This window comes from Doryrhamphus excisus, chromosome 6, assembly GCF_030265055.1.
Source record: "Doryrhamphus excisus isolate RoL2022-K1 chromosome 6, RoL_Dexc_1.0, whole genome shotgun sequence".
NCBI lineage: Eukaryota > Metazoa > Chordata > Actinopteri > Syngnathiformes > Syngnathidae > Doryrhamphus > Doryrhamphus excisus.
Genome location: NC_080471.1, coordinates 9,661,979 through 9,674,364, shown reverse-complemented (window position 1 = coordinate 9,674,364; position 12,386 = coordinate 9,661,979). Strand labels below are relative to the sequence as shown.

Sequence of the window (12,386 nt, the reverse complement as noted above, 5' to 3'; positions counted from 1 at the left end):
GATTTAACTTTACACTGTACTCATATAGTAATAAGGAGTAAATCAATTGTAAATCAACATCCTCCATATACAGGAATATATTCCAGAGTCTTTGCAATTAATAGGGAAGATAAAAAGTAGCTTTAGCACAATATTTACAGGTAACTAAAAACATCATTTTGTTTGCCAAATTGTCATCTGATCTGATATATTGTTTTTATTGTGCATTTGATGTATGTGCTTATGTGAGCCCATGCATTGGCTCCCAGGCTGCTTTAATTCTAACAAACGTGATGTACAGTAGATCAGGGGTGGCCACATGTTTCCCAAGCTGCCGACTGAAAAATCAAAGCATGCGGGGTTCCGCCAGAAATATAGTATTTTGTGTTAGCTGCTACAATAACAATATCGCTTAGCTTGGTTAATAGTAGCTTGGTTAATATACGGGTCAGTTATGGAAATGGAACACTGTTGGCGTTTAAGTTATTTGTCAAAATAGCTGTTTGCCAATGATGTTATCATTGTTAGATACCTCATAGTATTAACTCATTTTCTCGTGTTATAATTCACCGAAAAGGGAAAGAAATATGTGTTCATGTTTCACATAAGGACCAGACCAGGGTGTACCCCACCTCTCGCCCAAAGACAGCTGTGAAGGACTCCAGCATACCTGCGACTCCAGTGAGGATGAGCGGCATAGAAAATTGATGGATGGAAGGTTTCACATAAGGATTGTGATTGATGGGCAAAATTCCCAAAACAGTGCAGTTCCCCGTTAAATGGTCTTTCACTTGTACAGTATAGCGCTTTCCCACCTCCAAGGCATTCAAAGTGCTTTGACACTGTTGCACATTTACCTACTGATGATGCAGCATCAGGAGCAACTGGGGCTTCATTCAAGCAGTGAACAGTACACCTGCCAAGCATTTTGACTTTATAAAGTAACATTTACATTTTTTTGGTTTGTTTCTTCTTATACCGAATTGTCGGCACACAGAGCCATGTATTTAATTACAAAGGTCAAATTTGCCATTTAGTGATGACATCGGATTTAAATGCCTTCAAGTGCATCATAATGACTTCGGCGTGCGGATTTAGTTGCGTTCTGATTGGCTGACAAAAGACGAACTCTAGTGTCCTGCGCTCTGATTGGCTGACTGGTAGAGATTGACGCTCACGGATGACCAATGGCAGGCTGCCACACTGCGGTAAGGAGCGGCAAAGGCGGTCGGTTCTAGCATCTCTTCCGCCTGCTCAGTCTTTTTCTTTCGATCCTCAGCGGCTTTCACTTCACCTCCGCCGAGGAACACCAAGTGCAAGACACCGGTCGCTTTCTCCACGGCGTTGTTTGCCCGCTACATCGGAGGACCTTGTTGCCAGCGATGAGTGCGATGCTGAGGCTGCTCTTCCTGGCCGTGCTCGCCGGCGTCGCCCGAGCTAGCGACGTGCTCGATTACACGGACGACGACTTCGAAAGCAAAATTGGCGATCATGACCTCGCCCTCGTCGAGTTTTTTGCGCCGTGGTGAGTTGTTATTCTCGTAATTAAAATACTAAGCAGCGTACTTTTAACCTGCTCCTCTTATTTTAAAGTCGCATACTGTCACATTGCAGTTATGTAGCTAGACCTGTTAGCTTGCTACTAGCTAGCACGACTACTAGATCTAATATTTTCTTTACAGATTAATACTCCCTGTAGATTAGGGCGAAAGGTGGTACATTTATACTAATAGTGTTCAGACGTCCGTCAAATTCCGCTTAATTTTGCACGCATTTAACTGCTCGTTTGAACACTGATTTCATTGAAACTTACCTGCGAACGAGGAAGTTGGGGGCGTGCCCATTCGCTGTTACAATGTCATTGGACGGGGAAGTTTGGGTGTCCACCTCTGATTGGCTGACGCGAAATGTTGGGTGTTTTATGTATCTATACTTTAATATGTCGTAAGTCAAACAAAAGGCGTTTCAAAAGCGCAACACTTCAGGAGCGCGCTTTAAAAAAACCTAAAAACTTACTTACTGTACTGGTCAGCGGATAAAAAAAAAAACAGGGTGTGCGCACATGTCATTTTTGGTCAGATAAATGAGAGACTGCACCAAAACATCTGATATGTCACAAAGGCAATGCATTGTAACACCAAACGGAGAATTGATTGGAAATCATCAATAAATATAAGCCCACAAGCTGTGCATTCACGCCTTATAGATGTCCAAATAAACCTACACTTGAGTTTATTTGTTCTTCTAAAGTATCCAGTCCTTCTTAGGTGTGGTCATTGTAAACGTCTGGCTCCAGAGTATGAGGCAGCAGCCACACGCCTAAAGGGCGTCGTCTCGCTGGTCAAGGTACTTGATGGGACACTTGCATGTTTAGCTCTTCTTGCTGCTCAGACCGTAAACGTTCTTCATCCCTTCCCAGGTTGACTGCACAGCCAACAGCAACACCTGCAGCAAATATGGAGTCAGCGGCTACCCCACCCTGAAGATATTCAGGGATGGAGAAGTCTCTGGTCCCTACGAGGGACCCAGAACTGCAGGTATGTGTTGTTTTTTAGCTTTTGAAATCAATTAATTTGAGTATGTTGGGGTTGATTGTAACTTACTGCTCTCTCTTGTAGATGGCATTGTAAGTTTTCTGAAGAAGCAGGCTGGCCCCGCCTCTGTGGAGATTAAGACCGAAGCAGAATTTGAGAAGTTTATTGCAGACAAAGATGCAAGTGTTGTCGGTGAGTGTACTTACTGCAGTGAAATGCGATCATTTTAAAGAATTAACTTCAAATTTTATTTCTCTTTCTGCTGCACAAACTGTGCTCGTAATTCGGTGCATAACAGGCAGTAGAAAAATTTGACATTTTAATCATTATTACTTAATAATGACAGTAATATTAAGTCTTTGGTTTGAAGCCAGCAGAAAATGTTCCCTTCACAGCAGAGGTGTCAGGCCTCACACAGGAAAATGAAAGTGCTGGGAATCACTTTGATGGTCATCTTTTCATTAATTTAAAACCCCAAAATCAACTCAAAAGTAGTTCAAGACACGTGAAACGGATAACAGTGCTGTGTGTGTTACAGCATTTACATGCACGGATGAAGACCACTGCGACTCTTCTCAGTGGTTTTCATCTGTGCATGTAAACACTGGAATGCATACATATCACTTTTTTTATAACAGACAAGTCTCTTAAACGCAATAGTAAACATGGCCGTCTCGCTATAGTAAGCGGCAACTACTGCTATACCTATGGAGCTTAATATCCAAAGTGAAAGTAACTTCACCATGGTCCACCAGACACATCTGCGCAGTGGTGTTGCGTTTTCTTCATGTGGGTGGCAACCAGCTTGAGACGCATTACTGCACCTACAAAGTTGCTATGTAGCCCTTTTGAGAAACATCAAATGGATCGGCCTGATCTAGTGGCGGAAGCCGATTTGATATCTTCAAAAATACAATAGACCGACTGCCACTCTCAAAGATCAGATCACGACATCCCTGCTTAAGAGAACACTGCCGATGGGAATGCCAACTATATGTAAAAAAAATCTAAATTATGCCGCTTAAGTAGAAAGATGTGTTTAATATTTTTCCATTACAAAAGGCTGAACGTGACTAGGTCTTGCTCCATCTTCCACTTCCTGATAAATTGCCTTTTCTTGACAGGGTTCTTTGCTGATGACAAGAACGCCGCAAACGGAGAGTTCCAGAAGGCCGCCAGCGCTTTGCGGGAGAACTACCGCTTTGCCCACACCTTCTCCGAGGCGCTCCTCAAGAGCCATGGCATCGATGAAGAGTGAGTGAGGCATTCTTGCCGCTCTTGAAGGTCTCAACACAACCTTCACTTACCTGTTCTTTTTTTTGTTTTTTTTAATCTGACAGGGGTGTCATCCTATTCCGGCCCCCAAGACTCAGCAACAAGTTTGAAGAGAGCACAGTCAAATTCAGCGAGGAGAAATTCACTAGCAACAAAATCAAGAGATTCATTCAGGACAACATGTACGTGTTTGTTCATTATGTAGAGCTTGTCCTGCCCCAGTACCTTTTGTGGGAACATTTTGAAGGCTTTTTTTACTCCTGTCTCCGCTCAGCTTTGGAATTTGCCCGCACATGACAGATGACAACAAAGACCAGTTCAGGGGGAAAGACCTGTTGGTGGCTTATTACGACGTTGACTATGACAAAAACCCCAAAGGCTCCAACTATTGGAGGAATAGGTACCAGAAATACTGGATCTTTCATGGCATCAAAGCAGACCCGCTTTGAGTCTCACGTACCTTCCTTCACAGGGTGATGAAGGTGGCCAAGAGCTTCCTGGACCAGGGCAAGCAGCTCAGCTTCGCCGTGGCCAACAAGCTTTCCTTCAGCCATGACCTGTCAGAGTTTGGCATGGAGAACACAGGAGGAGAGCTCCCCCTGGTGGCTGTCCGCACCACTAAAGGAGACAAATACGTCATGGCTGAGGAGTTCTCGTATGTTTGTTCATGCTTTTAAGGTCAAACCTGGCATGGGCCAAGTTAGACTGAGGAAATTTGTGGAATGTTTAACTCTTTCTATTTCTCAAAACAGTCGTGATGGAAAAGCTCTTGAGAGTTTCCTGCAGGGCTTCTTTGACGGCAAGTTGAAGCGGTACCTCAAGTCAGAGCCCATCCCGGAGGACAACAGCGGACCCGTCAAGGTGAGATCAATACAGACGCACGTTGATGATAAAAGCGCTGCATAGATGTAACCATCAATCCCTGCCTGCTCTCCTCTTCAGGTTTTGGTGGCAGAGAACTTTGACACCATCGTCAACGATGACAGCAAAGATGTGCTCATTGAGTTCTATGCTCCCTGGTGCGGACACTGCAAGAGTCTGGAGCCCAAATACAAGGAGCTTGGAGAAAAGGTGAGCCCATACTTGCATAGACAATCTATGTAAAGAGAATCTAAGCAAATGTTGACTGTTCTGCATGGTTTTTAACTGTCAAAAGCTCGCCAACGATCCTAACGTGGTCATTGCAAAGATGGACGCCACAGCCAATGACGTGCCGGCACCTTATGAAGTCTCTGGGTGAGTCAGAACTGCACCGCCTCTGGGCATTGGCTAAATGTGATTAACCAGAACTTTACTGACGACTGACCCATGTATTATTAATACAAAATATATTTTTAATATGCATTTGTTTTGCACTTGATTGTCTAACCTCAATGTCAACCTTTCCTCCACTCAGATTCCCAACAATCTACTTTTCGCCAGCCGGCCATAAGATGAAACCAAAGAAGTATGAAGTAAGTATTGCAGAGACCATGTGACTGCGCGCTCATGACCGCTCACGAGCCTGAGCCTGTTGTTGTCTCTCTGCCTTCCAGGGAGGTCGTGAGGTGAGCGACTTCATCTCCTACCTGAAGAGGGAGGCAACCAACCCCTTGGAGATGCAGGAGGAGGCGAAGAAGAAGAAGAAGAAAGCTGACAAGATTGACCTATAAAGAATCTTCACATGGGATCACGGCATCCCTGCCATGACTGGAGGAAGATGGTTTTGGGTAATCCACACGGAGATAAAAGAACTAATTCTATTCCACTGTCTTAGTGAACTACAGAATGCTCTGAAGCCAAGTTGAAAGTCGATTGGGCCCTCTGCTGCTTTGGGAATACCTTTTTGAAGAAGCAGGAGAGCGGCTGCAGGGCCTGACTGTACAAAACATTTTTTTAAGTGAGGAGGGAACAGAGTTTTTCCAAAATTTGAGATTATTTTTTTTTTCCATTCTGTCTACAACACACCTCTGGCCGATGCACTTGGAAGTCAGTCGACGTCTCTCACCAGTCTGTTTTAGTTGTCACATCGGGAGGGGGGGTTAATGGTGAACTGCTTTTTTCTTTTGTCTGTTTTTGTACATTTGGAAGGATTGTGAAATAAAAAGGCCCACAACTAAACTCTCAACTTTTTAAATGTCACATAGCTAGCTGGAAAGCTTCATTTGTTTGGAATGTTGCCCATCATCCACAACCCCTATGTGAAACATGAGCACACATTTCCCTTTTCGGTGTGTTGAAAGGTGGTTAGCATGAGGGAGGTAACAATGCAAGTCATGCAGAGCCATTTTGACTATAAAGCCCTCTAAAAAACCAACATGTAGTAACGGGTACATTGTGATAATATGCACTTAAGAGGATTTTGATCATTACCGGAACTTATTCCTTGTTGGCATTGATTTCACATCTGATTGTGGGATGTGTGTAGAATTTTTGAGGAAAAAAATTAATCATTTTGGAATGAGGCTTTGACAAAAGAAATGGGTGCGGGTGGTGAATACTTTTATGGATGCTCTAGAAGGAGGACATTGCTCCAAGAGATACATCACAACGAATGATTATTGTCCTTAGTCCAGGGCCCCGTTTCACAAAGCAGGTTTAGTGAAAACTCGGAGTATGTTAACCCTGAAATGAGGGAAACTCTGAGTTTTCCGTTTCAAAAAGGGAGGTAAGTCAAACCAGAGACAGAGGAGTAACTCCAGCCTGTTTCACAGAGAGAGGTAACTTAACCTCGGTGTCAGTTACTATGGCAACAGACTCTGTGAACATAACCTGGTCGGGACCAGGTTTTCTTCAATGAACCTCGAGTTTCTTTCTGTCTCCGGTGTGATTCATTCATTGTCGCGCGTGTTTAAAGCCAGTTTGGTCGTTTTTCATAATCACCATCACCAACAGCAGTAAAATAAACAGAAAGACAAAAAAAATTCATTTGGTCTTCTTTGTTTCCTACAAATAAGAAAAAAAATGGTTTCTTACTTTTTAATTGTTACAATCATCAACACAATTCACCTATGACCATGCACCCACCTCTAACTTGTGTTTTAATAATTCAATTTCCAGATCCGTTTTAGTTATCTGGCGGTCCAGCAGCACCATTTCTTTTTCTGTTTTTTGTACTGTTTTTAATAAACGCACTTTGTAGATTTCTTTTAGTGGTAGCTGGGAACACATAAGGATGACATTATACAGTTGCACATGAATTCCACTGGCTGAGTAGAAGTTAGATGTTGCTTTTCATATGTCTGATTTAACTGTATACAGGCGAGGACATGTATGTGTGTGAAAACAATATTATGTTGGAGATAATGCACACTGAAACAGCCGCTGAATGATATTTAGTGGTAAACATGATTAAAAAGAGGCACCCTGACTGTTATGCTGAGGGCTTACCTGTTTGAACAATGTTTTTATATTTCATCTTCAACTGCTTCCACGTTCTTTTTTCGCCGGTGGGATTACATCTAAGTGACATAAATTGTAGCTGTAACACCATTCTACTTGTTTGCATCTGTAGCCTAATATTATTGTGATTGCATAAATGTATATAATAAATGTAAACTTACGCATTGACTCGAGCATTAACTCTCCCACGCCGACTCGCGTTCTTTCGCTGCTGCAGCCGTGTTGCTTTTCTTTTTAAAAACGCTTTCAATGTTGCTTTTCTTTTTAAAAACGCTTTCAAATTCGCCGTATGACCGCATTAATATATCCAGTTCCAGAGGACTGAAATATGACGATCTTTTCTTATCACTCGTTACCATGGTGAATCGAGGGAACGGGGCTCCATTGATCAGGGCTTTTTAAAGTCGTGGTGCACGCGCTTAACTCAGAGTGAACAAACTCTGTGTTGATTGAACCAATTGAAATCACCTGTTCTGAAACCCGTAAGTCAGAGTTTCCTGTCTCAGAGTAGATCAACTCAGAGTTCAGGGTTAGACTCCAGAGTTGGTTGAACCTGCTTCGTGAAACGGGGCCCAGATTGGTTGGTGTCCATTTTGTAAAGGTTTGGGTTTTTTAGGGCTTTATCTTCACAATAGGTGTGTTCCGTTGCATGCATTTTTATCAAGAACCCACATGCTAATTGTTTTTCCTCTTTAGAATGTGCAGAAAGGGGAAAGACATGTGGGCATGTTTCACATTAGGATTCTGAATGATGGACAAAATTCCTCCCCAAAAGGATCGTTTTCCTTTTTAAGTTGTGTGCAACTGATCAAATCACATGCAATCAGAACTGCCTAGTTGGCTGAAGTATGGAAAACAATATAATATATACACATGTATATAATGTAATACAAAAATATAATAATCATATGATTTTATCTTATTGCAACAATAGGGTTTTATTCTTTGAAAACATCATGTGAAATTGCTGAAAGGACAAACTACAATGCAGCCTTTAAATCGAAGAGCTTGTTGCCGGTCTATAACAGGCCCTGAGTTGCCTATGTTGTCCTCTACTTGTGCAGTGGTGCAAAAAATACATCCATGGGGTGACAGTAATGTACATCAACAGTTTGTTTGAAACAAAAAGATGCATAAAATTATCAAGTTCATTATTGTGACTACTTTTGCAGTGGAAACATGTCGGAGCCAAAAAAAAAAACCCACAATGACAACTACAGTAACTTACAAAACAGTAAATTGAAACCCACAACCCAACTTTGTAAACTAAAACGAAAATGATTTTCTTTTTACAAAAACATGGTTATAGACAAATAGGACTTGTTAAATAAAAATTTGAAAAATAAATAAATGAACGTCCTTCAATTGCCCACTGAGAAAACTTCCAATGGCCAATTCACGCCTACATTTGAACGAAGGCCTAACAAAGAATGTCACACAAAAAAGTCTTTACGCGTCTGTATCTGATTGGCTCAGAAAAATCAACCAATCAAAGGGCTACGAGTCGCTGCATCATGACGTCATATCCTCGTGGACTTCACCCACAGCGGCAGGCAGACAAACTCCTCCCCGGAAGTAGCACACGGTTCCCCCATCCCCTATAAAGGTACCAACGCTGGCGTGTTGTCTCCTGGCCGCTCGTCTTTTCGTTGATGGTTAGACTCTGCGAGAGGAGGATGAAGTTCCTTGTAGCAGCCACGGTCATCGTGGGTTCCGTGATTTTCCTTGCCTTCCCCAGCGGCTCGTCCGCGGATGAGAAGAAGAAAGGCCCCAAAGTAACCGCTAAGGTGCGTTAGCCCGCTAGCTGACTCGACCTGATCTTACTGAGTACAGCTAATGCTAATGGAGCAGTAGCTTTTAAAAGCCACGTCACACCAACGATAGCTAGCCAGAAGATGCTAAATGTATGTACATCTAAGAATCATAACATCACTTGACTATTTAGCCAATATAAAAGATTTGCACACCAGTCAGACAGTTCTCATAAAGAGAAACATTTTACTGTACAAGGTTACTTTTCTTGCTAGTTAGCCGGACCTAGCAGTCACAGGGTTAGCCATTGTTTTGGCTTCCTGAATGAGTACTATTTCCGAATGGCTGTTGGGAATTTGGAAACAAATCCTCTTGGAGATGACTAGGTTCCACCGCAAAGCAGTTTGTCCAACGGAAATGAATACATCGCTCATTGCTGCTAAGATGGTATTTGTATACATACATTTTTATAAATAACGTCATGGAGAGAAACTCAACATATCCTAACTTTGTCTAATCGATATTACAATGGAGTAATGCATTAAATCTACATATATGACATGGTAGCGTGCCCTCTAGTGGTCCTTATGAGTAATATGACTGGATGCTTTGTGTGTTGATCTTTCAGTGAGTATATTACATTTTTATGATCCTAGTAAAGAAAAAAAGTACATGTTAATGACCTGATGTTGGCGCCTCCTTGCCAACAGGTCTACTTTGACATGAGGATCGGGGGCGAGGACATTGGAAGGATTGTCATTGGGGTGTTCGGAAAGACCGTTCCCAAAACGGTGGAGAACTTCGTCACCTTGGCAACCGGAGAGGTGAGAAATGTTTCCTTCTTTCATTTGACATAAAGTTGTTTCTAGATGGATGTGTAAATGTTGAAGCTCCTGTGTTCATATGCTGCACATTCTTGAAAAGCTAACATTTTAATGGTCAATAACGTGTTTTGTTTGCGCTCCCAGAAAGGATTTGGCTACAAAGGCAGCAAGTTCCATCGTGTCATCAAGCAGTTTATGATCCAGGGAGGAGACTTCACCAAAGGAGACGGAACTGGAGGTTTTTATAAATCCGTAATTGTGCTCATTGGTTGCAGGCACGCATGCTAATTCCCTGCGTGTGCGTGTGTGTGTGTGTGAAGGCAAGAGCATCTACGGCGACCGCTTTCCTGACGAGAACTTCAAGCTGAAGCATTACGGCCCCGGTTGGCTCAGCATGGCCAATGCTGGTAAAGACACCAATGGCTCACAGTTCTTCATCACCACGGTGCAGACCTCCTGGCTGGACGGCAGGCACGTGGTTTTTGGCAAAGTGCTGGAGGGAATGGTGAGTCTGAAAATGTCATCGATGTCGCCTCGCCTGTTCTGATATTGAATTTTTGATTTTAACAAATATGGAAGTGCAAATAGAAGTAGGCATTTACTTCCTTCAACATGGTATCCTGTGTTGTAAAGGATACAAATGCTAACATGCTCCTGCTGTGGTTTAGGATGTGGTGAAGAAGATTGAAGAAAACAAGACCGATGGACGCGACAAGCCTCTTCAAGACGTCGTCATCCACGACTGCGGCAAGATTGATGTGGACGAACCATTTGCCGTGCCCAAAGAGTAATCTGGACTGGTAACATGGGACTGCTTTTGGGGGGGTAAGGGAAGTGAACCACCATGTTTTGTGTCATTCTGTCCTGGAGACGATGCTTTGGATCAAATTGAACACACACACCATCAAGCATTCCGAGGTCATTGGTTTTTGTAAAGAAGTAATAAAGCTTCCAGGTTTTTCTTAAATCCTTGAGGTTATTTTATTTGGGAAATAGTTGTCCTCGTAACATTTTCCTTTTTTTTTTTTTTAAATCTTATTCTGCTACAACTAATGGGGACTTGGCGACCCAAGTATTGTAACAAAAAGTAGCATTACACAATTGGGGATGAATGTTAAAAGTAATGCCTAGTTTATCGTGGTTAATAGGTTCCGGACCTTCTTTAGAAATTGAACACACACACCATCAAACATTCCAAGGTCATTGTTTTTTGTAAAGAAGTAATAAAGCTTCCAGGTTTTTCTTAAATCCTTGGTTATTTTATTATGGAAATAGCTGTCCTTGTAACATTTTCCATTTTTTTTATCGCATTCTGCTACAACTAATGGGGACTTGGCGACCCAAGTATTGTAACAAAAAGTATCATTACACAATTGGGAATGAATGTTAATAGGTTCCGGACCTTGTTTAGAAATTGAACATTTTTGTAGTTGGAGCAAATATACATTTTATTTTTTTTTTTAGCATAATTAGAGCCCCCAAGACATGAAATAAAACTCCCGATATGCACTTGTATTACCCAATATAGTAGACATAATAGAAAATAAACACACTCGTTTTAGGCATACTGCCTAAATAAACTGCCATAAATGTAACATTATGGACTCCGAGTGACCATGCACTTGAATTGCTTTAACCATCAGAGAGCACATCAGTGACCATGAACACAGGAGCTGCTGTTAGCCACTGTGCTCCCATCACGGCTAACCAAAGATTCTGCTAACGCTCAGCTAAAGTCAACACTAGCTGATGTAATGTCACTTCCCAGGCTTCTCTCCTTTTAAGGCCCACACAAGTCGATTTTCCACTCACGAGACACACATGAGTCTGGGTCTTAATTTATGTCTTACATGGCTTGATGCTTTGTTTACTATAGTGGGTAATAAATGTTTACATCCACCATTCTAATTCATTGAGACAAAAGCCACCGCAGGAAGTGGAAAAAAACACAGGAATTTAACATGTGAGTCTGTTACCTCATGTCATATTTTCTCTAGTGTATGTAAGCTTGATGATAAACAGGGAACATTAAATGACAAAACGATGTAGTACGTCAGGGTCAACGGCAGATGGCGGCATTACACCGCACACTTGTGATGTCACTAAAGTTTAAACATGTTTGTCGGTTTTACATGACACTGAAGCGCGTTGTTGTTGTCTTGCAAGTGAACATGATGTGTTGATTTGCAACACGCTTTCCTCTTATTGTCTGTTCTTCTTGGTTCTGGAAATAGGAGAATTTTCAAACATGATTTCAAATTGTTTTGCGGGGAGGAGGGGTATATAAACATGACTGTATAACTACCAACTTAACTAGTAACTGTAACAAATTTTATAAGCAGGAAAAAGGTGGCTGAAATTACATATTATAAAAACTACACAAAAAAAAAACTGTTTAGGCCCCAATGACTAGGTTTGCATTGGCCCCCCAAATGACTCAATACGCCCCTGCCTGGAAGGTGGCTTTACTTTGACTGAGATATTGCAGTTCATGAATACCATAATCACTCTATATCATAATGACTCTATCATAATCACTAAATTTAAATAAAACTTAGTTATACACTCACAATGCTAAGTGTATGCCGTACAGTCTTAACTGTTCATGTTGGTCTTCTATGGACGTGCTGCAGTTCTTATG

General features: G+C 41.9%; 2 protein-coding genes across 2 annotated transcripts; both read left to right on the top strand.

Moving 5' to 3' along the window:
- The first annotated feature begins 1,192 nt into the window (after window positions 1-1,192).
- pdia3 (protein disulfide isomerase family A, member 3) lies at window positions 1,193-5,888 on the top strand. The gene is made up of 13 exons (XM_058075224.1): window positions 1,193-1,504; window positions 2,247-2,325; window positions 2,399-2,516; window positions 2,598-2,705; window positions 3,638-3,767; window positions 3,854-3,970; window positions 4,063-4,188; window positions 4,261-4,443; window positions 4,541-4,649; window positions 4,731-4,859; window positions 4,945-5,024; window positions 5,185-5,242; window positions 5,324-5,888. Exons 1-13 carry the CDS (start codon window positions 1,362-1,364, stop codon window positions 5,438-5,440), a joined length of 1,497 nt encoding a protein of 498 aa, XP_057931207.1. The 5' UTR covers window positions 1,193-1,361; the 3' UTR covers window positions 5,441-5,888.
- A 2,835-nt stretch (window positions 5,889-8,723) lies between these two features.
- On the top strand, window positions 8,724-11,644 carry ppib (peptidylprolyl isomerase B (cyclophilin B)). The gene is made up of 5 exons (XM_058075087.1): window positions 8,724-8,956; window positions 9,632-9,745; window positions 9,890-9,983; window positions 10,066-10,250; window positions 10,414-11,644. Exons 1-5 carry the CDS (start codon window positions 8,822-8,824, stop codon window positions 10,534-10,536), a joined length of 651 nt encoding a protein of 216 aa, XP_057931070.1. The 5' UTR covers window positions 8,724-8,821; the 3' UTR covers window positions 10,537-11,644.
- Window positions 11,645-12,386: the final 742 nt, after the last annotated feature.